The sequence below is a fragment of the Manis javanica genome, chromosome 11 (assembly GCF_040802235.1).
Source record: "Manis javanica isolate MJ-LG chromosome 11, MJ_LKY, whole genome shotgun sequence".
Classification (NCBI taxonomy): domain Eukaryota; kingdom Metazoa; phylum Chordata; class Mammalia; order Pholidota; family Manidae; genus Manis; species Manis javanica.
In genome coordinates, this window is record NC_133166.1 from 18,934,385 (window position 1) to 18,962,033 (window position 27,649).

Below are 27,649 nucleotides of genomic sequence, written 5' to 3' on the forward strand. Positions count from 1 at the left end.
TTCTATGAAAACACCTAACTCTGACAACTTTATTACTCTGGCAAAGTAAAAAATTATCCAAGCATAGATTTAAAAAATACTGTATATTTAAATTTTTTTCTGAATGGCATCACATATAATAAAATAGAATGAAAGTCTTACAAGTGGGAGAGCTGCTAGCTGTGTCATATTAGGCAAGTCATTTGGCATCTCTGAGCCTACAAAAAGTGAAATAGTAATACCTATCCCAAAGCTCTATGTGCAGGACCAAAGTAAGAGATGTGAACATTCCCAGCATAATGCCAAGCACATAGTAAGCACTCAGTGCACGTTTGTTAAATCTGAATTATACTGACTAAAAGAGATGGAAACAGTGATTTGGCAGACAGAGATTCCCTCCACAACATACCTTCTGTGTTGTTGTGTTTGTTGTCTGTGTTGATGGTTTGGTGAAGGTTATTTTCACAGGAGACATGTGGGGTGGTAATGAGTTGGCGATGCTCTGCATGATGTTGCTCATCTTGGGACTGCCACTCACAGGCACAGTGATCGTCTTTGAGACGGGAACAACAGCCTTTGGCACTTCCTTTAGGACAACAGGGGAGGAGCTGGAAGAGTTTGTTCGCCTTCGTTTTCGGGGCTTTTCATCTTCGTCTGAACAGCTAACACCTGAAAAGCGATGACAATACTGCTATATTTACAACTATCTAACCAGGCATTTTAAATTTCATTTTAAGATCTTTGTGTCATCAGTCATCCTTGCCTCATTTCCTGTCAGTTAGTAAGTCCCATCAACCTTCCCTCAGGGAAGCTGTCTCTGAATGCTCTCCTTCCTTTAACCCTTATGGTCACATCAGGCCTACCTATCTGCTCCCTGCATTTTAGCAATAAACTCCTAAAAGGTGTTCATGTTTCCAATCACCCCACTTCTATTCTACCCTCCATCCCACTACCAGTTATAAATCTCACATATAATCATACCAATTCCCTGCCTCAAATCATTTAGTAGTTGTATCTTCCTACAACATGAGACACAAAATCATTACTATATCATTCAAGATCCCATATATTTTCAAGAATATTAACAGCCTGTTCCACCCAACCTTGTGCACCCCTATAATCCTGGCCCACTGAACTGCTCAAAGCCACGTTACCACATTCTAGCCATCTGGAGTCTCTATATGCTACTGTTCTTTAGGGAATACCACCTACCACCAATTACCTCTTTATCATCCCTGCATTCATCATCCTGCAAGCCATCTCCTTAGAGAAGCTTTCCCTTACTCCTCCTCTAAGCAAAGCTAATAATCCATGTCTCCTTCAAGCTTCTAAACCACTTTGTACATTCTCCTTGTTATCACTTACCCCATGGCAATGTATCTGTCAGTCTGCACATCTCCCGTTATTAAGGGGCTCCCAAAGGGAAATGACTAAGTCTTACTGGTTTGTTTCCCTTGTATAGTGCCTTGCACATATGAGCTACTAGGTGAATGATTATATCCCAAACTAATATTGTCTCTGTGACTTCTGAGAATAAAACAATAAACTCCTTGGTAACTTCAAACTACATATTAGATAAAATGGTTTCCTCATATTAGGAATTCACTTTCAATGTTTTAAAAAATGATCAAAAAATAGAACTCTACTGTTATTTTAAAAGACTGCCTTGGTTGGCTAAATACACAAAAATCAGATATAAACTTTATTAAGTCCCAGATTCTTAGTTTTTTCCTTATGCATTAAAACCTTAAGTGTTTTTGTAGACTTTTTAAAAAGCTAAGGGAGAAACATAAAACCTTGCAACATACATAGAACATTTCTACAAAGCAGACATAAAAGTATATGGAATGATTCATGAAATTTGCAATAGAATATAACTCCTTACATCTTCAATTTTTAGATTCTAATTTAAACAAGGAAGACAATGACTTAAAATCAATTCTGTTTGTAAGTTACAAAGAAATCAAGCTTATAACTATACTGAGAAAAATGAAAATAAAATTATTAATGATCTCCAGTTGATATCAAAAGAAAAACAGTACTGACATTAACAAACATTAAAAAAAGAATATAAACTGGACATCAAACTGCTTCACGGGGTAGAATCAAGGGGTTAAAAATTGCAAATGAACCTCAAAAAATTATAGAACTATAATTAAAAAAGTAAAAGATGGACTCTAAAATGCTTCACTGAATCTAACAATTGGATATGTTATATAATTTTTTAAAACACTACAAACATCACAATTATAGCAGTAAACACTGAATAAATCATATAAGCACATTCTTTCAGATTCTCCTCACATTTTGATTTCATGACAATCAAAACAAGTAGATATTTAAAGGAGAGCACTGTTCAAGGCAGATTCCCCACAAGGAAGAAAAAAAGAAGTAACTTCTCTCAGTCCTCAAAAATGATTAAAAAGCAATATATACCTAGTCACATGTAAAGAAAGGAATTCTTCAGAACATTCAAAAACTAACCACTGCTAATAACCAGTGGACCAAAGGTTAAATTCAGGAAGGAAAATCTAATCAGAGCCAATGCTGCAGCATTTAGCCAAGATGGCCCTAAAACACTGAGAATATCACTTACTTTTGACATAAACAGTACTTCCACTTGGCAAGACAACTACATTGGAGGCAGGACTGGCAGGTCTTGGAGACTTAACCGTTGCTATGCTGCCACTTGGAACAGGGGTAGAGGTTGGGGTTGACGTGGTACTTGTGTAGGAATAGCAAACCACTACTGAAGGAACAATAAAAAAGTTTGCTGTTAACTTTCACCAAAACTGTCCACGCATACAGAAAAGTTTTTTTACTGCAGGCCAATTTTAACATTTTCATGTATCAGAAGTTTAAGTCAGAGGCCAGTACTAGGCATTAGGTCCACAGGTTAAAAGGTATTAATAACTTTTCCTGAAAAATCACTGCTTAACTGGTTTTTCTCCCAAGTATTTAACAGCTACCTACAGGTGACACTGCCAATGGAGAAGAGTGCAGTTACAGAAAAATCAAGTTTAAAACTATACCGAGAACAATGAAAATAATTTTCCACTCACAGTAATTGGACAAAACACACGTACTTGTATTCCCTTTTAATAATAGTAACACTAATGATGGAGCAATGGGTAATTTTTCCCTAACCACAGCAATGTCCACCTTGGGTACCAGTGGGGAACCAAACAAGGTTCCTTTATTAAAATCAACTTGGTAGTCACTTGCTATCCAAGCAGTTCAACAATTAACTAATGATGACATATTTCAATTTCTCAAGTAACAATAAGAGGAAGCAAGAATAGCTCCTAGGCACTATTTACTGAGTACCATGCACTAAGATAAATCCTTTCCACATACTATCACTAATTCTCCTAACACCACACCCTCATTTTAAAGATGAGGAACCCGAGGCTCACAGGAGATAAAAGACTTGCTGGAGGCCACATAGCCAGGAAATGGCAAATTAGGGTTCAAACAAGTTTGACTAGTGGAAATCTTATATTCTTTCTACTCTACCAGAAAGTCAGCGAATAGAAAAGGCAAAAAAGTGGGAAGAGAAGAAAGATACCTCCTCTACCACAAATAAAACAAGAACTCAGTGGAGACCAAGTTTGCTCACTGGTAAGTCTCTCTCTAAAATACAGCTTCCTTCAGCCTATAACAGAGCCTGGCATGCATGAAAACAGTGTCTCCTGCTCCAAAGCCCAAGAAAAGACAATTGCCCAAAGTAATCTGACAACTGCATTATTTTCAGGGTCATTTTCATTTCAGGGTCAACATCAAACTAAGCTACCAGAGGCAATCTAAATATGCCCTCACCAATTTAATATTACTCTCAGTGACCTCAGGAGAATTCAATAATTTTTAAGGCATGTGTCAATTACTAGACTAAATGACAGTTAAGAAAACCTTCTCCCATCTGTCAGGTAATCCCTAATGGATTTAGCACATTGAACAGAGAGGCAGCATATACCATTGATTTCAGAAGACAAAACAGTTTTATTTTATAATTATAAGTTCAGCATCTTTCTCCAGTAGCTAAATGACTTCTATCATCTTACTTATTTTCCATGTTACCCATTAAGGCCTTTTATCCACTTCTAGTAATATACAATGATATAAAAAATTCATTTCAAGAAGGCTTTTTGCAATTTTGTGATTACTATAATTCACACTTTGAACAAAAGGGAGATATAATTTTGGTTGAGACTAAAAACTTGGCAGTTTCTAGTTTCAGAATAAGGGCTCTTCACTGTATTTGGCAGCCTTTATACACAAGGATAAAAACAGATGAAAAAAAAGACAACTTTTCTTGAAGAACCTGAGAAAAGTCACCTCTACACACAGAAATATTTTTCCACTCACCTTCCTTGCTTCCTGTTTCTGCGGGCACTGGAAGAGATGCATTGTGCTGGATAGCGGCATTGGCAACAGCATTAGCTGTTACAGTGAAGGCAGTTTGGGGAACCAGCCGGGGCATCAGTGGTACCAATCGACGACCTTCAATGGACCATTCTGAGGAGCTATTAGGCCCAGACATACTAAACAAAAAAGAACACGCTGCTACAAGGGTTCTCAATCACTAAAAATGAATCAACTATATTTTCTCAAACAAATGTACCATTTTAAATTATAAAATTATCTTAAGTAAACAGGAGAGGTTTTATTTTAAGATAAAAATTATAAATAATAATCAGAATTCAAGAAATTCCACACACACTTAAGTTCTTACACACCTTAGTCTATAATCTGAGTCTCATAATGAACATAACTGAAACTAAGAAAAATTTCTTATGCCTTCTAAATAAATATCAACATTATTTTCATTAGCTTAAATACAGTTTTACTAATGAAAACTAGTATTTCTTCTTTTACAACTTAATTTTGTAATTAGGCTAAAAAGGTAAAAAGTCATCGTAATTTTTAAAGTAAGATTATCCTTCACAATTAAGGATGGAATTCACTGTACTTCTGCAAAATTATCTAACCGTCTGCATGGCCAGAGGTTCTAAGGCTTTCAAACAAGGGAAACTGAGGCAGTAAACGAGAGAGACAAAGTACTGAGGGATAAAAGAAGGCTGTATATATATCACTGTGTGTGTCACTGACAATTAGTTTTTACCCTTCCTGTTAAAAAACAAGACTAGGCCTGAGGACATGGAAAGAAATGTGCTACTACTTTATACCACTACTCTACCCCTAAGCAGACACTATTCTCAATTTCTCTGCACTCAACTTCTTAAGCAAATTTTATCCCAGGAATCAGGGGTTTAAATATGAAAAGACATTTTTGTCACTTCTCTTGACTTGGCTCCACAAAAGGCAGCCGTGTCATTCCTCCAGACTAATGATTAGTGCCAATTTTTAAAGTTTACCCAGAATCAATCTCTGCAGTAAATCAGAAATATTCTGCACCTTTTACAAAACCAAAGATTGTACAAATCAACCTAAAATTTTAATGTCCATTGATTTCTTCAGATTTAGACAGAGTACACAAAAGCCATTAGTGAATAGCAAAATAATGATAATGATGATGATGATGATGATGGTAATGATGGTAGTTAACATCAATTAAGCAGTTACTATATGCCAGGCATTGTTATTATGTATATTAATGCATATAATTCTCTCAATAATCCTATGAAATTGTTAATATTATATCTCCATTTTATAGATTGGGAAACTGAGTCATTGAGAGGTTAAAAAACTTGCCTGAGGTCATACAACTACTAAATGTCTTCTGCAACAGGCATACATCATGCTATTGAAATTATTTGCCACATCATACGTAGAAAGTATAAAATTTTTTACATGTGTTTTACGTCTAACTTTTGCCTTTGATTTATATTAATTGAGCAGTGCTGTCTAATTACTATTAACTTGCACTGAATGGAACAAAAAATTACAATTTGAATGGAACAAAAAATTACAATTTGGGGATCTACATTCAGTTTAGAAAGGAATTTCTACGAATTTCTGAAAGAAAGTGTTCCAGGAGCTGACGAATCCAACTGGGTTACTGTGTTAAACCTGTAAATTCTCTCATGGTTTTAACAGTGCTACATATAAGTAGGGAAAGACGCATTCCTAAGACCCCAGTAATCCTTACAAATGTGTTATTACATAAACACTGATGCTAGTTCTCAAAGAATGACACAAACATGAAAGACAGGAAAAGGCTGTAGCTAACTGCAAAGGAAAAAATTCTAAAAGTTATTCAGCATTTTCTTCTCTTACTCCTATTTGCTATCCATTTTATTAGAATATCACTGACAAATCTGCTTGGTGAGAGTGTACCACACAAAGTGTGTCTATACTTACCTGATGCATTGTTTAAGTGGTGGCAGAAATTATGGAAGATTAACAGTTTGAAACACATGAATTTTTGCTATCGAAAAGACAGAATTTGCAGCGTAAGGACACAACTGCAGCTTTTAGAAAGATCTATAAATCTTCCAAATTTCTACTCATGCAAACATGCTCAAACATTTTAAGTGAGTGAATAATTAGATATCATGTTAGAATTAGAACAAAAATTCCTATCTGCTTAGTAATGAAGGCGTAAATATGCATTAGTTGAACAAATCATCTAAATCGAATTTTACAGATTTTTATAAGCATCTTACTCCAGGGCTTTGCTGGGATATCTTAAGTTTCAATGAAAGAACACCTCTCTTACTGCAAGGGAGGGTGGAAACATTGCTCCAGCCCCTTTCCTGAGACATCTAACATACTAATGAAACTACATTGGTCCTCATATCCTTTGGTGTGCAGGGCACCACAAAGAAATCCTCATTCTCACACAGAAACTCACACAGTACCCTACTAATGTTTGGCTGATGTAGAAAGGGTTAAGAGAAAAATAATTCCAGATAGCCACTTTCTTCTAACTCTAGAGACAATGCTGGCAAGTGTCCAAATTTTAAAAAGTCTGAAGCCCATTACCACTCCAGGTTTTAATACTGTAATATTCTGACATGTTTCAAAACTGAGAGTATCAAACTTAATAAATGACCTAGTGCCAAATAATAAACAGGTGTTGTGCTTCAAGCCACAAGCAAGGCTTTTTTTTATCCCAGACACCCCACTCCTTTTGTTTCCACTTCCTTTGTACTCAATCTTCTCGACTTTCTCTTCACCTTTCAACCACATTCCTTCTGGCTTAAGCTGCTGTTTTGAGTGGGGGAGGGAAGGGAGAGGAGAAAGGAAATCCAGTCAGTTCCAATGCATTCCTCCTTGGTTTGAGTTGCTTTGTTCAGGCTCAAGTATGAAGGCCTCCTATATATAATCTTTAGAACTAGGTTCTGTTTCTACTTCTGAGGGAATGAAGACAAAGGAGGTGGAGAGAATGAAGGATCTATGCCTTTCTCAACATTCCCCACTCTTACCCTTAGGCTCAACAAGTAAATATGACATCTGGTCAAACTAAATTATCACAATATAAAATATTAAAACAGGAGTATGGAGAGGCCTACGAAGCTTAAAATTATACTGAAGTAAACTCTTTTCAAAAATTAAATTCATGTATTAAAGAAATCAGAAAGGAGGAAAAAAAAGAGGAAACACAGGCAGATAAAAGCCAACTCTCAATTATCCATGCTAACACGGAGAGGAGGGAAAGGGAGAGGTCAAACAGATAAAGAAACTCATACATTATCCAAAAATACTTTGGTAAATGCTTTTAAATTCTTCCACCAAACCTTTTCCAGAACTAACAAGTAATAAAACAACTAATTAAAATTTTCACCTCCTCTCCCTTCCCACCCTCTGACTAGAGGTATTCCCAAGCAGCAAAACGGCTAAAAGGTGGGCAGTATTAGAGGGGGTAGGAGGGGAAGAGAAGGAAAAGCAAGGGGCAGGGTTAATTCATAAATGGAGTATGTGCCCCTGAATAATTGAGAGCTTCAATTTTGAAATAAAACAAGAAAAAGCCTAAAATAATAATAACCTATTTTCATACCTGTAACTTGGTCTTTCACCCAAATATAAGGATAAATTCATTCTTTAAAGGGGAAAAAAGGAAAAGGAAACTAAATAAATGTTATCCTTTAAGTATGAAACTGATGCATCAACTTACAATTAAATGTCCCACAATATTGTTCCAATGTTTTTAAGGTACTAATTTTGTCTCTCAGTGTGTCTGAATGCAAGCTATTGTTTACTACCTTATTTTCTAGCATATTTCCAGTTCTCAAATTAGAATCTAGACACAGTTATTTTGAGAGCATCCCAATTCAAAAGCTTAAAGTAAATTAAAGAAGGAACATATTAATATTTGAATATTTCAACAATGTTGGCCTGACAATTGAATACTTAATGTCTCTAATGGAAAATTTCCAAATTTCTATAGTGCATACCTACCTACCACTGAAAAATCTCAAAAATCAGATAGCTAAACTTTCAAACTATGCAGTTAAAAAGGTACCACCATATTTTATGAATGAAGTAAAAGTAAAATGAGGACCAGTGAAGTACAACATGAAGCTAATGGATCTTCAGGGTCAATTCAAACACTGCCAATTGGTTTAAAAGCACTATTTATCACATTATGGAAATACACTTAATTTTGTCCTTTAGTTTTATTTCACATTAAAACATTTTTTAAAATGAATTATATTATAACATATTTTAAGAGATGTTCCTATCATCTTGCATTAACATTTAAAGGATGATTTCTGTTCCTTTCTATTTCTTAGGCACTGGCTTCACACATACTCTATAATGCTCGATCCCTGCCCTCAGTCCTCCACCAAATCTGTCAAATAATTATGATCTGAAAATAATTTGTTAAGAATTCTTCGTAATTTTATTTTGTTGGCTCTTTAAAGTAAATTAAGATATAATCATATTTTTTAAAAGCATGACATATATTTTAGAATCTTTTTTCTGAGTTTCAAAATACATGAGTTATCAAAATACATATAATGCCTATTTATAAAGCAATCCACATAGCAAATACCATTACAAAGAATCTCTTAGGGAATGTCAAATTTGGGACACACACTAACTTGTTACTGAACTTTCCTTCAAGTAAGCCAATCATCTGCTAAACTGTGGGGGCCTTTAGTTATATCAAGATTACATACACTGTAACGAGATTTGACCTGAGTACTTAAAAGCCTGCCTAACCAAATGCAAAAGTATAACCAATCCAATAAACAGTAACACTACGGTCAGGACCCCTGAGTACAGAGATACTACTATTAAGATAAAAGACTCAGGAATCTGCTATACAATAGGAAGACTATTTCAAAACTACGTTATGAAAAAATCAGGGGTGGATGACTAATGGCTTACTTATGTGCAATTGTTGTTAACCGTTCATCGTTTACTGCTCTCCGAACTTCAGCACGGTGGCGTTCTGTTGAGATGCTATGAAAAAAAATAGCCGTTATAGAACTCTGACAAGCAGGCAGCTCTTTTCTATACTTTCATTAATGTTTAAGTCAACATTTTGCTTGGGGGAGGGGAGGGCAAGATTGATTTATAAAAGGATTTATAGACAAGTACCTAATAAACATATCTTCAAATGATTTCATTAAAGTCATAGAAAAGGGTTCATACTGATTCTATGTAACTGCAGAGAATTCACTGCAAATCAGAAATTGCAGAAAGACAAATTCAGCTTGATATCAAGTCATTACTTCCAAAACTCAGAAATGATAAACCATGTTCAGGATTAGCAGAGGTACAGACCATGTTCAAGATTAGTAGAAATTTCTGTTACCTAAATATACAAACAGCCACTGAATGACCCCCTAATGATGGTTACTGACATGATGATTTTGGCACTTAGAAGAAAGTCTTCTAAGTCTTTTCTAAAGCTTAAGAGTCTACATTTTTACATTCAGTGAATAAAAAAATGAAAAGTGGCAAAATAATGTTTCCTGTGGCTATATGCTATGAAACTTAACACAAGGATAGTACTCTTCAGCTGTGTCTTTTACGTTATATCATATTACCACTACAGCAAAAATGTGCTTATATTGGTCCTGATTAAATATGTGTAAAGTCAATACTAAATAACTGAAAAAGGCCACACCCTTTCGATTCATAAATACTCAAAATGAATACCATTCTTAAAATTGTAATCTTTACTGTGTAAGGTAAATCTACACCATGGACTTACTTATGGGGCCAGAAATATAAATAACAAACAAACAAAAAATATAAATTGTTAAATATAAGACAGTAAGACTAAAGGATCTGGCTTAGTAACATCCCTAGATTAATGTTAACTATAGGAAAAGCCTGTTCCCTATCTCCACTTAAAGAAGAATAGGACAAAATGGTTTTAAGTGCAGAAAGGAAACTTCAGTTAAAACAACATTTTCTGAAAAAGCTCAAGATGTTAGAATGTATCAAAGCAAAGTATCAAAGAAGCCCTTTCACTGGAATTTTTTAATAGATTCAGGTGCCACTCTAGTGGGAAGCTAAAGGGATAAACTATTATTCTTAAGGCTATAACTATATACATCACCACCCATTTCAACAAATTAAGACAACTTCCCAGTATCTCTTTCTTACATCCAACACACCAATGGGCCACTCTAGATAATACCTAGTTGCTGTCATCTTTATCTTTGTTTTACCCATGACAAAAATACCTCCCTTTCCCAGGCCCAAACCTAAAACAACCTGATTTACACCCTTTCTGATTACAGAATAAATGGTAAATTACTAACTTTCTATAACAAAGCACAAAACTGGGGTGGGATCTCTAAGCACCACTAACTTGAACACCTCTGTCTCAATTTGAGAGTGGAAAGTATTGGAACCCCTCAAAATGAAATTTCTAGAGTGACGTCTCACAAACTTTATGATAATTTACCTAAGAACTTTTGAGAGTTCTCCAAGAAGATCTTTCTTTTCCTTGGTGAGATCCCCTTGTGCCCGAAGTGCACTGATAACTCCAGCATATGCCTCCAATTCTAGAAGAAGAAAATCATTTTATCAAGAAAAATTTTTTATAACACTTCAATATTTTAAGATATGGCTACATATAGAGAAACTTCAGGGCAAGAAACCTAAAAAAAAAAATCAATATGCAAATTTTAAAAAATTCTCTCCCAAAATTTTATCTAATAACATAGATTAAAATGAGGCTTTTATAATTTTATACCATTTCCATTTTTATTGTCTCACAGAAGTCATGTATATAACACGTTTAGGTAGTAAAAAATTTGACTATAAATATTTTGTCTCATATATTATCATTGAAGAACATTTAAATCAGATGCTACCAACAACTAGGAACAGGCTCCAAGTGATATAATAAGGCAATAAGAGAAGTTTTCAGTATTATTAATAAGTATCATCATGGGCTAATCCTTGAAATAATTCCTTAGGCTTGCCTGAGAACTCAAACTATATTCCACCTCCCTCCTGCATAGTTGAGAGCACTGAGAAACTATTAAAACAAGGGTCAAGAACCAGATTCTGACTCTACCACTACCACTTACTAGTTGTGTGACCTTAAGCAAGTGCCTTCTCATCTCTGAGCCTCAGTTTATTTGGAAGAGACTTGAAAGGTTCCTTCCAGATCTAAGATCCTCCGCATCTATAAAACCACCACCAAAATGGTAACATGCATTGATCTTACAGCAACTAGGATACAACAAACTTAACCCTAACGCCATACAGTTTCATTTTACTATCCACTGCAGTGGCCATAATGAAATGAAATTGTCAATCCCTCATACTAGCTAAAATACGAATGAAAATGTCCTCAGCTTCCAATGAGCCACGGCCACTACTGTACTCCTTGTGTACCACTTTTGTACAGTCCACTCCCACACTGCCTCTGGGCTAATGACAAAGCATGTGACTTGCTTTGGCCAATGGAATATCAGATACCTGAACAAACAGAAGCTCCCTAAGCACCTACACATAGGGCCTTGCTTCCTTAGAACCTTGAGGTCACCAAGCTGTGAAGAAGCCCAGGATAAAAGGCTACATGGAGAGAGGGACCCAGCCATCTCAGCCAAGCCCAGTAAGCTGAATACAGCCACGTGAGTGAGCTCAGGCAGGTCAAGCAACCCACAGAATCATGAGGAATATAACAGTTGTTGTTTTAAACCAGTAACACTATGAGAGGGGCATATCTGGGCAAAACAAAATGGTGGGAAATAACTATCTTCTCACTCAATTTAAGTTGCTGCTAGTATTTATTTGCCAATGCCTGACACACAACAGGCACTCTTAGCAAATAATGAAGGCATAAATACCTGCAACCCAGGTACTGTACCAATAATAAACTACTAGCCTCACTCAGTTCATATTATTCAGTTCTGACTATCCAAAACAAGCTTTATGTAGAAGAGTAAGCTGAACATATTAAGTAGAAATGTCTGATCCCACTGAATAATCCCTTGTGTAAACTTCCTATATGTTCAATCTGTGCTGTATACTATATGTAGATATTTCATGGGGGTCTCTCTGGAAGGACTAAGCTCTGCTGGTCTGAAATAGTGAAGGAAATACTTAGTACCAGGAAACATGTATTTCAGTTTTATCAGGACCCAAAATAGAGTCCAAAAATGCACTGGGAATAATCAACTAAGAAATACTGTATTTTAAATGTTTATGTGCTATTTATGAAATATTTTATTCAAAAAATCAGTATTGAGTCCTATTATATATACCAGACAGTGTGCTAAATCCTACCCTCAAGAACTTAACTCTAGAATAAAGCTATAGTGAAACATGCCATCAATTATGATACAATACAGTAGTAAAGGTACAGTGGAAAAACACATCATCTAGTTTAGAAGCATAAGCTTTATAATCAGAAAGAGAACTGCACTCCAGGCAGGCGGGGTGGGGGGGTGGGGGTGGAATGCAAATATGCAAAATAGACAGTGTAAAAGAGCAGATAATGCTTCATAAGGACATCAAACTTCTAGAAGAATCAGTGACCATTTTGAGTTTTACACTAGGAGAAGTAAAAATATGTCTGTATTTGGTCACTAATTCAAACTGAACTATTGAACATTTCTACTACAAGGTACCATGAAGAATATTTATATGAACAAAACAAAATTCCTACTGTCAAGGTGATTAAAATTCAACAAGGAACACATGTAAGAAAACAGAGAAAGATAAAAATGGAAAAGCAGTTTGGAGCCAGACTAAGAAAAGTCTCTAATTCCAGTCTAAAAAGTTTGTATTTGACAAAACTCGGTTACTGATTGAATGTGGAAGGAACGGCAGGAAAGGAATAAGGTTTTGCAGTTTGCAAGATACTTAGAATGGCACTACATGAAAAGAAATAGAAAGGACAGAGAGAGGAAGTGGTTTGAGAAAATGCCACTTTGGGCCTGTAGAATTTTATGGTGATCAAGACGCTATTTCAAAAAAGCGAATTAAATAACGAAACATGACACAGATTTTTGACATTCCAAGTGTAAGAATATAGTAATTTATCCTCCATTTGCCCCATGGTCTCAAGCACATAAACCGGTGAGAATTATGCCTGGGCTTGCCTGGGGCTTGACTGGGCTTACCCCGCCTTATCTCTAAACATCCCGACCCTCCCCCAAAGCAGCAGGCCGAGCGGATCCGCCACAATAAAAGGCACCACGCTGCTGCCTCTCTCTGTCTCTTTCACTTGCTGCTCGCTCTCTCTGTCTCTCACTCGCTGCCCTCTCTTTGTCTCTGTCTCTCTGTCCCGCTCTCTCTCTGCTGCTCCCTCTCTCTCCGCACCCCCTCTCTGGGGCAGCCACTCTCTCCTTCAGATAATAAAATCTCTTGCGTGGGCCCGTGTCTCCTGAGTCATTCTGGGTAAGGAGGGTCGCAGCGAGATACCCTTTCATTGGTGCCGTGACTTCGGTTCTCCCATTGACTTTGCTCTTCCTCCGGGAACCTGAGCTGCTTTGGGAACCCTCACTGCCCGATCCTCCTTCACGGGCTCACCGTCCACTTCCCTGGTCACTTGTCTTCTCGCCCAACACCGGCCTTCGATTTGGTGAGTCTCCCCTTCATGGTCGACTTAAATGTCCCTTTGGAGCCTGGGAAGTGACCGTTGAGTGTCCGGCACCCCCAAGGGCTCCTCTGGGACAGGGGCACCCCCAACCACGACTTTCATAGTCACAGTTGATCCCCATAGCCGACCCTTCTCTGCCTCCCCATGGTGAGAATCCTCATCCACTGAGGCCCGGTTTCCCTTTATCTACGTTTCTACTCGACTCAAAAACTCCTGGTACCAGGTACCGAGCCTCCCCGGCGTTTTTGCCTTGACCCCACAGTTAGAGGTGGTGACGACCCCCTAACTGTGCCTGGTCTTCTCCGTGACCTTCTCAATCGCTCAGGGATGCCTCAGTGACTTCTGAACGGTCTCATTCTCACCATGGGATCTGGCCCCTCCGTTCCCATAGATTCACCGCTAGGGTGCTTACTCAATAATCTAAAAGCCCCTCCATCTCACTCCAGACCTCAAACCTTTTCTGCTTGTTCGCTACTGTAATGAGATCTGGCCACAATATCCCTTGGACAATCAGTCTAAATGGCCCCAAATGGCTCTTTAGATCCTAAAATTCTCTGCGACTTATACAACTTCTGTGAGCGTACGGGCAAATGGAAAGAGATCCCATATATCCAGGCTTTCTCCTACCTCTGAACCAAGCTCTCTGTCTCCCCTGCAATCCTAAACACCTACTACTTGCCTTAAAGTCCACAGCCCTAAGCTTTTTTCACGTTCCCAAATATCCTCAACTGCCTATAAAACTCCTAGACAATGCACCACCATGGGCTCTCATCCCCTCCTGGCTCATGCCAGGAGCTCTGTCTGTCCTCTCACTGTATCTACGTCTCAATCTGTATGTTTGTGTCTAAGTGTGTAAATGAAAAATATTTTTCTACCTCCAGATGGTATTAATAAAAATGGATTTAAAGACAAGCGCTTGTAAAAATTGGGCATTCTGAAACTTCCAGAAAATTCTAATAGAAGATATTAAGCATTAATGCTAATATAAGTTGAACTGAATAGACATGTCCTTATGGTTATCAGCTGCCTAAGTTTACCTAAAGTCATTTAAGTTGATGGTATGTGTTAAATCTTTCAAAGAAAAATGCTTAAAGTGAAGTGTAGCTTTGTCTAATGCGAGGAACTATTTAAGCAAGTGCCTGATATTTTCCAGAGGGACCTGGAACATGTCAGAGGAATTTTTTCTCATTAGAGAAAATATTTGCCTAATTTGACTTATTTACCTGCTTAATTACCTGGAAAGCACTATCACAGAGAATGATGCTAAACTTTGTTACTGAATGTTTTGTGTTACAAAAATATCCAAATTTCCCTATGACAACTGTCTTACAGTAAGCTCTCATCATATCTTTAACCAGTCATTTGTAAGTCTTTTGTCATCTATAGTCACTGTTTTATTACTCCTAAACTAGTAAAAAACTAGATTTCAGCAAAACAGGTATTAGTTACATAGGATTAAGTAAACTAAGGAAGATGATTTTGTGGCTTTTTGTTTCAAATGTTGATAAAGTGTTTTAAGCTTTTTCTCTTAAACTGACAACAGTTTAGTAAATGACTGTCTTTATAAGCAGAATTGAAACTTTTATCTTTCTCTCTACCTGATCCCTCCAGAATTTAAAAACTCTCAGTGACTATTTTTATATTTCATAGCAGTATGTTTATTTGCATAAATTCAATAAGAATCTGCTTTCCTTGTAAGAGGACCAATTATAAACACTGGTTTTATTACCAAGGCTTTGACTGGAACGTCATACCTGAGAGACATGTGTGTAAACTCAGATATGAACCGACACCTTTAAGGAACTAAGATTGACTTTATAAAGCCAACAAAGCCCATTAGAAGAACTGGCCTGGTACCTTGCTTACAGAGTTCCAGCAGCCTTACCAGGTGAGTAAGGAAGGTCACTTCCTGGCAGGTGCAGGAACCTCAAGAAGAGAGGAATTCACCCAAATCTACAGGTACTGCAGGCACAAGCTGATGGCAAGACTGGCTTGGCTTTCTGGCCTCAAGAAGCCCTTAAAAGTTCAGTATGAAATTCCTTACAAAAAGTTCCAGCAAAGCATATTTAAAAGAGTCTATGTAATCAATTGCTCTTCTTGCCGCACTTAGGCAAATAATCAAGTCAACTGTTAATTATTTTATTAATCTGGCTACTTCTAATAAAAATCAGGGTGATTTTAGAGAAAAGTATTGTTTCGATAATGCTGTCTTATCCTATACCAAATCCTAATACTAGTCATTGAGATGTAAACTCGATCCAGAATTCTAGTTTCCCCATGTTACCTGGCTATGATTCTCAATTAGACTTAATATTTCTAGTTCTCATATTCAGCCATGCATTCTGAATCTCATCAAGTTTGTCCTTCCAGAATGGAAAATCCAACTCCAGATGTTGCTACTTAACCTAATAACAATTTGTTCTATCTTGCCTAGAAGCCACAAAACTGCAAATAGTAATAGAAATGAAACCCAGAATAGAAGCGCCAACCTTCCGAGGCCCTCTCAACTGACCAGTAATGGAAACCTAGCTGCACCCTTTACTGCGCCCCCTCTCAGCATGAAGCAGCCAGAGCGGTCGTCACCCCCCTTCCCTAACAGCAGCTATAGTCTCTATGTAGAGGGGAGAATGAGACAGGGACCATAGGCTTAGAATAAGGTGAGAGCCTCTGGAGAAAGCAAGGCAGGATATTTGCAGTCAGAGCAATGTAAAACTACATGCTAGGAAACCCCCACCACCACCTACTAAAACTATGTTGAACATTAAGCTCTAGAATCATTTTTCAGTGAGATCAGTTAATGTTCCCCAGATAAAGAAGAGTAGCACATGTTTTATTATGCTAATCATTTGTAATCGTGTATAAGATTAACTTTAGCATACTAAAAGGCCCAGGCCTATGTGCTGTCTTTTCTCCTTCAGATCTGAAGAGGTAATTTTGCAAACTGAGCAACTAACCTAGCATGCCAACCCAGCTGTAGACGGCTTAGTAAAAGGCAGGATTCCTTAGCAAATAGACAATGCCTCAGCCCACCTAGGGGGCTGAGCAGGCAGCCTTTTGATATGCTCCCAGACCAAGACACCGGTATCCCAGAGAAAAGCCAAGGCAGGAAATTCCTTAAGTTAATTTTTAATATTCAGAGAACACTTAACAAGTCCTTCCCCAAGGCTTTAGAGATAGTCCCCACCTTTTTGGACAGGCTCTAACACTAGACCTCAAATCCCCTACTCTCTCGAGCTCCACCCTCCTGCAATATGTAGATGATCTCCTCCCGTGCAGTCCCTCCCTACAAATCTCTCAACAGGATATTATTCTCCTTTTAAACTTTCTCTCAGAACACAGCTATCGGGTCTCACCCTCCAAAGTTCAGCTGTCTGCCGCTTGGGTCACATACCTGGGAGTTCAGCTCTCCCCGCGCTACAAGGCGATTACCATAGACAGGAAAAAACTTCTCCAAACCATGCCCATTCCAAACAAGCCACACCATCCCTAGCTCCCAAATGGCAAAGACCATACAGAGTAATCCTTTCAAAGCCAACTGCAGTTAAACTCCAGGGTCTTCCCCATTAGATACACAACTCCCACCTTAAGCTGTTTGTCTCAGCTTATTCCCCTCCCACCATATCTCCCACAGGTTCCCACTCCTCCACCCTGACGGGACCTCTTACTCTCCGCATTTCGCGCTGCTCATCTCCACTTCCACTCATCACTGAAGTTTCTGCCAGCACAGAGTCCTAAGACTTCCCTTACAACCGCCAGGCGTCATGCTTGAAGATTATTAACCCTGGTCTCAACACTTACTCTCTCACCAGACCTATCTTCCCAATGTCAGCCCTTTCTTCTCTTTCAGACTGTTCAAAAGATTGCACCATCAAGGACTCCCTTTCCCCTACAGGTCGCTTTGCTGCCTACACATATGTCCCAAAAAATGCTATTAATTCAGCCACCCTATGTAAACAGCAATCAGGCCAAATGCAAAAAATTTCTAACCAAACCTTTAACCAGCTTATATTACAGGATTGCCAACCCATCTCCAAAGATGATGATCCTTATTGAACCTGGAAAATGCCATCGTCACTGCAGACCAAGGGCTCATCTGAGGACCACCCCCCCCATCAGTACAAAAATGAACTTCATCGCCCCTAATCAGCAGGAAGCAGTTACTGAAGACTAACCTTCACCCCTTCTCAAATCCTCTACCACTTATAAAACAGAAAAGGGAGGAATGTAAGAATATAGTAATTTATCCTCCATTTGCCCCATGGTCCCAAGTACATAAACCGATGAGAATTATGCATGGGGCTTGACTGGGTTTACCCCGCCTTATCTCCAAACATCCTGACCCTCCCCCAAAGCAACAGGCCGAGCGGATCCGCCACAATAAATGGCACCACGCTGCTGCCCTCTCTCTCAGTCTGTCTCTTTGCCTCTCTCACTTGCTATTCTCTCTCTCTCTGTCTCTCTCACTCACTGCTCTTTCTCTCGCTGCCCTCTCTTTGTCTCTGTCTCTGTCCCGCTGCTCTCTCTGCTGCTCCCTCGCTCTCTCTCTCTCTCTCTCTCTCTCCCCCCACCCCCTCTGGGGCAGCCACTCTCCTTCAGATAATAAAATCTCTTGCGTGGGCCCGTGTCTCCTGAGTCATTCTGGGTAAGGAGGATCGCGGCGAGATACCCTTTCACCAAGTCTAACTAAAAAGTCATTCACATAAGTAAGGGGTAGCAACAGTCACACCAAACTGGGACTCAGTTAGCATAGCTATACAGTCCAAGGCACTTCCTCTCCTCCAGAAATTCACTCTCGGTAAAGAACCTTTAGCTTCCCAACCTCCTTCACATTTGTTATTTCCATTTTGATGTGTATTCTCAGATCCTGACAAATATCAAACTTCATTGAATTTCTGGTATTATTTTTGGTGCCATTCTACTACAGTGTTAACTGTAGTGACACATAGGTATAATAAACATATTGCAAACACCACAGAAAACAAAAGATCTGCTAAACCATTTTTATAAAGCCCTCAACCCATGCCATTTAAATAAATAAGCCATTCAATTATACTGTAGCCCACAAAGCCCAGTGTTATAGAGTTACAGCTCAGGAATGGTCATCAGAAAGGGGGGGTGGGGCAGGGAGAGGCAGGAAAAAAAGTAAGTGTTTATCTATTACTGGTATGTTCAGTATATCAAAATTCTCTATCCCCCTGTTTTCATATTTAAGTAAAATCTTAGCATCTTACATTAAAGTGATCCATAACTATTTTTAAAACAACACAGCTAATTCTTAAATACAGTGCTTTCTCTAAACTTTGGACCTTGAGCTAAGAGTTTGAAGGCAATTCAAAGGTTTCATTGTTATGATAATGAGCCAATGGGTGGGGAGGAAGTCGTCCTGCAAATCACTATGAAGGCTCACCTCCCAAAGTGAAGGGTCACTGAAGATGACCTTACCCTGTAGGAAGGCTGTTTTCTTTTGTATAGAAGCAGCTCTCCAGCAGCAATACTCATACAACTCTGGTTAAAATTAAGGATAAATTTAGACTTAAAGGTTATGATTTTAGATTTAACATAATCTCTTGATTCAAGACCCCAAAGCCCAGAAACTCTAATCCAAGGTACTGTAGTTGTGATCTGTTCCCCTCCAATTATTTCAGCTATAAAATAAATACAAATCTAACTTTATAAATGGTAACTACCAAGTTATACCAATTGTATGCACGTGTGCAGAAAACCATCCTCACATCAGTACTAAAAGTGCTGGTGTAAGTAAAAAAAAAAAAAAAAAGGGCAGGCAAAGAAATGATTGACCAAAAAAAGCTCTCCAGAGGCTAAAATATAATGCTAAGTAGTTTAAAATAGAGATATTCTCATAACGGCCTGAGGGGAAATAAAAACGGCAAAGAGCAGCTATGATTCAATTTTACATACAGAAATTTCCCACAAATTTATGCAAATAAATATCTGAAAGCAATTGCTTTAAAACACTATACACTCAGATTGTCAGGCACTGTGACAGACCCTTTTTATTTACAGTTAAGTCACATAACAAACTTGTGAGGCAGACATTATTAATCCTCATTAAGTTAATAACTTTGTCCTTAATCACACAGGTCACTAGTAACAGGACCAAGATCCCAGGTATGTCTGAATTCAAGGCCCACACTTTCCCCTTCAAAATCATAGACAACTTAATAATTTATATCCATTGCCAAAACATTTAATGTTCTTTTTCAAATTATTTTTTCAGTTACTGAGCACCTACTATGTGATAGCCTGAGACTATGACTGGTAAATGAGACAACTGGTAAATGCTACCTTACAGTTTAAGGTAGCATTTCTCAACCAAGGAGCCTCATTTGTACTAGAGAATACAGAAAATGATTTGAACAATTCTTTTTCTCAATTTTCCCAAGGATAGTACATAACTAATACCATTCTAAATGCACAAGGAGAAGTTAGTTCATTACATGCAAGGGATGCCTTAGCAGTAGGATTTAATTCTCTCCTTAAATGCTAGTTGAAAAAGGCTTCTCTAAAGGAAAAGTAACACTAAACAATTCATCACAAGCATAAAGGGTTTTTTATTACTGATAACACAATTTGGGAAAGTCAGCCAGCTTACATCAATTTAGAATTCAGAAACAGCATTTAAATCACACATACATTCATGAAGGTTAAAAGTGTGCTAAAATGAGACTGGAATCATATTCCCTGGGTTGAAATACTGACTCTCTTACTACAAGGCATTACCTTGGGTTTTAAGCTTCAGTTTTGTCATCTGCAAAATGGGACAAAAAGGGGGAAATACTTACCTTTTTATTTTGAGTGAGAATTAAATGAGATGTTGAATGTAAAGGATTCAGAATAGCCCAGTACCCCTCAAGAACTCTTGGCTACTACTATCATTATTATGATTCATGCACCTACTATGTACAAACTACTGTGCTAGGCACTGGGGAAACAACAATAAATAAGATGGGAACTATACCTCTAAAGAATTTCTAATGCAGCATGAAATATGATATTATGCAAACAGCCATGACCCAAACAGAAAGGGAAACATTGTCTAAAAAGGCATAAACATCAAAAATGAGTATCATACCCAATTTTCGAAGAATCCTTTTGCATTCATCCCTGCTGAGATCCAAAAGGGTTGGCCACACAACAGGCATTGCTGCTTCTTTCTGGTAGCCCCAAAGAGCTTGTCTTCCCTAACAAAACAAAAAACAAAAAATCAAATTACCAAAATACATTCAAAAGGCCCACGGGAGACCCACATGCTAAGAAGTAAAACCAGTAAGAGTTTATCTCACAATCCTATTTCACCACATGCTTTCCAACTTCTGGCATATGAAGAACTAAACCACCATTTGGGCACTTACTGTTCCAGCCTGTGACAGCAGAAAAGCACAGGCTTTAGAGTCAGAAACCTCTAGGTTCTAGTTCCAACCTTCAACTTATTGGCTGTATGATCCTGAGTAAATTGGCCTGAGCAAAAGCTTTACACATCCGAAAAAGAGTTATTATTACCAGTTTGTTACGTGGGTTAAAAAACAGTACATGTGAAATTCTTATCATAGTAGCTGGTACTCTGTTTAATAAGTAGGCGCTACTACCTGTGTAACCTTGGGCAAATTACTTGACTTCTGTCGGCTTTATCACTTATGAGTTACATTAGATAAAATTTGTAAAGCTCGTAGCACCATATAAAGAGCTTTCTCCTCAAAGCTTAACAATGCACAATGAATTTACACCTTGTAGTCTTTAAACAACTATTTACCAAAAGTTAAGATGTCAAGAACTAATTTCGTATTGGGATTTATTCCTTGGCCTAGAAGATAAAAAGGCAACAGCGCTGGGCGCTTCGATAATACCTGCTTAGGACACAGTAGATCCGCTGTAAATATTTGTTAATTATATAATGAATGATTGAGACGAGTGAGTCAAATGAACGAATGAATGAGCGAACTCACTGTCTAGTCTAGGAGTCTGGGACCCAAACGTGGTTGCTATATCCCGTTCCAGGCTCTGGGGCTGCTAACTACAACTCAACGCCCGGAGGTGAGCCCCCTCCCCCTACTTCCCATAGTCCTCTCAGCTAAGAACCAACCCAGAGCAAGAAAAACTGGACAGCGCGCCCCTGCCAGCAGGATGACATAAAGAAAGGGGTGGGGAGTTGGAAGAAGGGGACGAGCCAAAGGAATCCGCTCGCTCCGCAAGCCAGACCCCGCCTTCCAACAGGATCTCGGAGGCGGCCGGCGACCGCCCGAATCAAGCACCACGTCACTGCATCCCGACGCGTCCCCACCAGCGGACCCCACCGTGGGGCTACAACGCACTGGGAACCTGGGCAACAGTTGCCGGAACTAGGTCCAGAAACCGGGATCTCGTATACTCCTTCCCCTACTCAAGTGTCAACGAGGCAAGCCCGCCCCGCCCCCTCCTCAAACACGCACTCCCTCGCAGCACCATAACAAGAGCTGCCCGCTCACCCTCCTCACGCGTACAGCTAAGCGCCGACCCCAATGTCAAGCCCACGACCCAAGCCCTTTGGAACCAGTAGCCGGTGTCACGGGCTCCGGCGGCATCAAAGCCTCGCTCTTCCTCAGCAGAGGGGCCAACGGAGAAAGGGTAGGGGTGCGGACAGCCAGGCAGACGACCGAGACTCACCCGGAAGCTCCCAGAGCTGGACCCCCCGGGATCCTAGGACTAGGCCTTCCACCAGCCCACCTCAGGGAGCCCCACGGTCCCGTTAGGAGACAACGGAGGATGGGGCTGGGCTCCCCAAGCTGGCCTCCGAATGCTTGGCCCCGCGCTTCTCCGGCCTGGCTAACCTGCCAGCCTTTCCCAGCACCCTGTCTGCGAGTCACCCACCTGCCCGGCCTTTCGGGGCTCATCTAAAAGGCTCCTCCGCCAAGACTAGGGGACACCAGGAATTGGGTTTGTTTGCGGTGCCTCAGAAGGGGCAAGATGGCGACAGGTATCAGGGCGCAGGCGCAGCCGCGCGCCGCCCGTCGGGAGGTGTAGTCCGCCTTTCCCGCCTTTCCGAGAACAGAAGCCAGAAGGTCCTTCATCCTCCCTGTCCCTCTTTTCCAACGCATTTTGAAAGTAAAGGAGACGCGCCGCGAGGGTTGCTGGGAGCTGTGGTCCGAACCCACACTCCCTCCTCTTTCACTCTCCGTATGCTGTCGTACGCGCAAGGAAGGCTGGGATTGTGGTTTTCTTGGCTTCTCTCGCGTACCCTCCTGGCTTCGTGCGCCTCTCCCGTGCAGTCTCCCAGCCAAAAGACTGCGCGTTCTGCTACGTGTGATGCACGTAGCGGTCAAAATGTCGTCGTAAACTGGAGCCGAGGATTTGCTGCGACCTTTACTCTAGGCGAGGTTAGAGACGGTAGGAAAGCTGCTTCGTTCCCGAGAGTGCTGTTGAGAATTAGGATGATTCCTCAGATTCATGGGAGCAATTATCAGCGGCTCCAGTCTCTCCAGACGCTACTCGAGAACTCATAACCCACGCTGCGAGAACGGACATAGTGGACGTCGCAGTAGCTGTACCCGATCTGGGGGTTGCGGAGTGGCATGTCAAGGACGCGAGCCCAAGCGTTCTCGACTTCGGGTTTCTCCACGGTGAAGTGGGAAGGATAGTCATTTTTCCTGCTCTATCTGTCAAAGGCAAGAAGGAAAAGGGACGTGGTAGGTTCACCCTTGAACCTTTGTTCTTAATCACACAATTGTATGAAAGGTATTGTTGCCTCTTTTACGGTTGAGAAAAAGGGTATATAGTTACTCGCAGCCATTAAATCAAAACTAGTGCCTGATATTGTTGAAGGTTCAGATCAAATTTTGTTCTTTCGGAAACTTTGGATCTGGTAAAAGTGCTCACATCAAGAGGAGTGTTTAATATGCTCTCTGATATTAAAGTTTTCTTGCAAAAATGGTGTTAATACTACCCTATGGGGTCGTTGTGATACACAGCGTAGGAAGAAAGTTAATCTCTAAATTGTGGACCACTATACAAACATGAGAGTGAGACTGCCATGTCATTGAATGAAGTTGTAGGTTGAGAGACAATATTAACAGCATTTAAGTTTCCTACTACTACTTGCCCATTAGCTAAAAATACTCTCTGAAGTCCAGGGAAATTGCTATTGTTGAAATCCAAGCCTGCTCCTTCAGAAAGTCGTGAAGTGGGACAAATCTCCAGGCTCTCCTTTCCAATGCTTTCTTTTCTGTTTCCTGTAAATTGCAGCACCACCTGTTTTCAGGCTAATTACGTAAGAACTTTTGGAATGATGGTAAATGAAACCTTGATGGAAGATTTTGTGCTTCAACATATATTCTTTGATTTGAGCCTCACAGCGTCTCAGTGAAGCAGGTTAATTAAGAACACACACACTGCGAATAAGAAAAACACAGGTATTCAAGAACTCACCTACTTTCACAAAACTAAGAATTGAAGAAAGCTGGGCTTTATAACCCCAGTTCTTCTGATTTCCAAGTGTCTTTCTCCACAACAAATGTTTAGGTGACAGGTATTGGAGTAGAAAACTGACCCTGACCCTAATAAATATATATGAGTCAATTATTATAGCTTATCTGTATGCTCACTAAGTGTCAAGTACTGTTCTAAGCATGTCGTATAGTAATTCATTTAGTCCTTTTAACAGTTTTATGAGGTAGAAACTATTATCTCTAATTACAAATGAAGCTGAGACATTGGAGGTTAAATAGCTTGCTTGAAGTCAACACATTGTAAGTAAATGGTAAAGCCAGGATTTAGAACTGAGCAGCTTGGCTCCAGAGTCTGCTCAAACCATGTTCAGTAGGAACTGCCTGAGGTCTTGTTAAAATGCAAATTCTGATTGAGTAGTTCTGGGTACAGCCTAAGATCTAAATTTCTAACAAACTCTTAAGTGATGTTGCTCTGGCATCAACTACCTGTCATCTACCACACATCCTCCCTCTCCTCCTAGCCATGTTTGTCTTCTGCAGCCAGCAACTGCCTTCCCCATGCTTCCTCCAACCGCTCCATATCCCCAAATGTTCCCCTATGTTAAATTCTCTTCCTTAAGGTCAGACTTAAACTTCACCCTCAAGAATTCGCCCACTATTTCTCCCTCTAGGATGAGACAGGCATTCCTGACTCTGCTCCTACACCACTTACTACACATCTTGTTACATAACTCAGAACATCGAGTTACAATAATTTGTTTGAAAATCTTCACAACCAGACAATGAGCTTTCTAAGGAGAGGGATGTGCACTCTAGTGCCTAACACATAAGAATAATAGCTCATAGTTACCCAAGGCTTTCTGTTCCAGATGATGTTACATACATTAACTTGTTTGCTCTCCACAGGAGCCTTATGAGATACACTATTCTCCCCATTTTATGGATGAAGAAAGTATGGCACCGAGAGGTTAAATAGTTTTTCCAAAGAAGCAAGCTACTAAGTAGTAGAGCCACGATTTTCAAGTGAAGGAAATTTAACTCCAGGAAATGTGTGGTAAATAACGTGAGAGTCACCCTCCTCTTAACTTCCAAAGAAGAAAAACTAAGACTTAATATGCCACCAGATATAACTACCTGTAGTCTGGGAAAATGTATTGGAGTACAATACCTGTCCCAAACAGTATTCTTCTGTTGATTAAGCATGGTAAGCAAGTTTCTAAAAACAAAATTCTTCAGGATGCCTGCCATTCCTCATTCTAATTTTGTGGTGTTACATTGGAGAAGGTGGATTTTACCATTATCATGAAACCAACTGCTAAGCTCCTGGTAGTATTATACAGGTAGGTAGATTGAAATTAATTAAGACCTTAAGAGATTGATTTTCTAAATGAAAAAAACTGAGATCCAAAGAAGTCAAATGAGTTAATCAAAGTCATAGGAATTTCATGGCAGGACTGGGACTGGAAAACAGCCCTTTTAACTTAAAGGCTGCTGCTTTTTCCACTGTACAACACTGCCCTTGGATTCTTACTTCTGGAAAATTTTAATAACCACTGTTATAGCCAAGGTGAGCAGTAAAAGTGGAAATAGCAAGACCAAAATAATATAAGTAGAATATCAAATAGTAGATGAAAATAAGTGGGTTTGCGGGGAAAAGTAAGAAAGTAAACTCAGGATAGCTAGCAGTTACATATCCAGGCTCATTGGAGATTCAGGAATGCTTTGAACAATCTAGAACAGCCTCCAAAAGGTGAAAGGTCTGACCGAGGCCTGTACTCTTCTCCCTCACCGTCTATTGTATTCTGTAGTCTACTTCCTAAATAGCTGACCCCATTGTTTTGGTGGGCTGATGGTAAGGCCTGTCACTTGTGGGGAATGGACCTTTTTACCTACCCTCTTGCTCCAAAGGAACCTGTCTGCATTCATTGCCAGTACATCCACATGTCGCCACTGCTGTCAGGGTGAGCTTTCTAAAATTCAAAGCTCATGTCAGTTACCTGCATAACATTTTCCAGTGGCTCCCGGTTGCCAACAGAATAAAGTTCAGCTTTTTTTTTTTCCCAAGCAAACCCATGCTAAATGCAAAGAAACCCTTACACATCTAATTTTTTCTAGAGCACTGCTGTCACTTTATCTTGTCTGAAATCTGATGTTTTGCTTAAGTTTACTGCTTCCCTTTCAAGTAGAGTTCTTCTTTTTACCCCCATCTTCAATATCTTGAACCAGAAGTAAGACTGGCATTCTAACTTGTCACTGCAACTTCCAGACCAACTACCCCTGCACTGAGGCTTTTACCAAGCCATACAAACTCCATTCCACCTTCCTGCCATCCTTCTAGAGATGAAGGGATCTTCTGCAGATGTTCAGCGGTCTGCTGTCATCAGCTTAGATTGCTCTGTTGTCTACTCTGCCCTTATACTCACCAGAAAGGTATAAAAACCTTTCCCAAGCACTGCCATTTGACCACCCACTTTTGTGACTGTCCTGCACTTTGTTCCCCAGAACTGTTCCACCTCTAGACTCAGTAACCAAGGTGTTCCACGTTCTAAACAAAACTTTCTTTTATTACAGATATCTTACTCCTCTACCTTCACCAAACCTGCTCTTCAACTTCAGCTTCGGTGAACTGCAGTTCACAGTGTCCCAGTTCCAAGTACTTCTTCCCTCCTTTGGCGTTCTTCCCTTTCCACCCTGGAAACCGTGATCATTTATTTCAGGCACAGGTCTTACCAGCACTTTCAAGTCCATTCAGCCACCGGTGCCCTTCCACGTAGATTCTAAAACAGCCCTCAACCTCGGATCAGCTTCTCCCCTACACACCTTCCCTGTTGATATTCCTATTAGTCAACTATTAGTGCATAATAAATTATCCCAAACCTCAGTTCCTTAAAATAATATATATTTTTTTCATTTCATATGGTTTTCGCAGTGTCTGTGGGAATCATGAGTGGCTTAGCTGGGTGCTTCTGGCTTGGGATCACTAAGAAGTTGCAGTCATGAATATCAGCTGGGGCTGCAGTCATCCCAACAGTTGAATGATCAAGGCTGCCTGGGGCTGATCCTCCAGGTAGCTCATTCACATGGTTGGCAAGTTAGTGAGGCAAGCGGTCTGTTTCTCACTATGTGGACTCCCTATAAGGCTGCTTGACCATCCTCACAGCATGGTGGCTGGCTTCTCACAGAGCAGGTGGTCCAAGAGAGCAATGTGGAAGCTAAAATGTTGCAGTGTACCTGCCTGTGTATATAC

At 39.7% G+C, this 27,649-nt stretch overlaps 1 protein-coding gene and 1 long non-coding RNA gene across 11 annotated transcripts in view; one reads left to right on the forward strand and one right to left on the reverse strand.

Moving 5' to 3' along the window:
* EMSY (EMSY transcriptional repressor, BRCA2 interacting) overlaps positions 1-22,964 on the reverse strand; it is a 91,711-nt gene extending 68,747 nt beyond the window's left edge. For 4 of the 10 annotated variants that reach the window (XM_037010633.2, XM_073215994.1, XM_037010628.2 and 1 more), the window contains exons 1-8: positions 22,829-22,964; positions 21,057-21,165; positions 10,811-10,910; positions 9,277-9,351; positions 7,940-7,981; positions 4,345-4,520; positions 2,576-2,728; positions 389-648 (exon numbers count right to left, since the gene is read on the reverse strand). In XM_037010633.2, coding sequence (XP_036866528.1) covers positions 389-648; positions 2,576-2,728; positions 4,345-4,520; positions 7,940-7,981; positions 9,277-9,351; positions 10,811-10,910; positions 21,057-21,126 — 876 coding nt within the window. In that variant the 5' untranslated portion in view covers positions 21,127-21,165; positions 22,829-22,964. The remainder of the gene's footprint in view (positions 1-388; positions 649-2,575; positions 2,729-4,344; positions 4,521-7,939; positions 7,982-9,276; positions 9,352-10,810; positions 10,911-21,056; positions 21,166-22,828) is intronic. The other 6 variants (XM_037010631.2, XM_037010630.2, XM_037010626.2 and 3 more) reach the window with 5 other exon arrangements.
* A 222-nt stretch (positions 22,965-23,186) lies between these two features.
* On the forward strand, positions 23,187-27,317 carry LOC108405777 (uncharacterized). The gene is made up of 2 exons (XR_012122549.1): positions 23,187-23,643; positions 26,974-27,317. It is a non-coding gene; the product is annotated as an uncharacterized lncRNA (long non-coding RNA).
* The last annotated feature ends 332 nt before the right edge of the window (positions 27,318-27,649 follow it).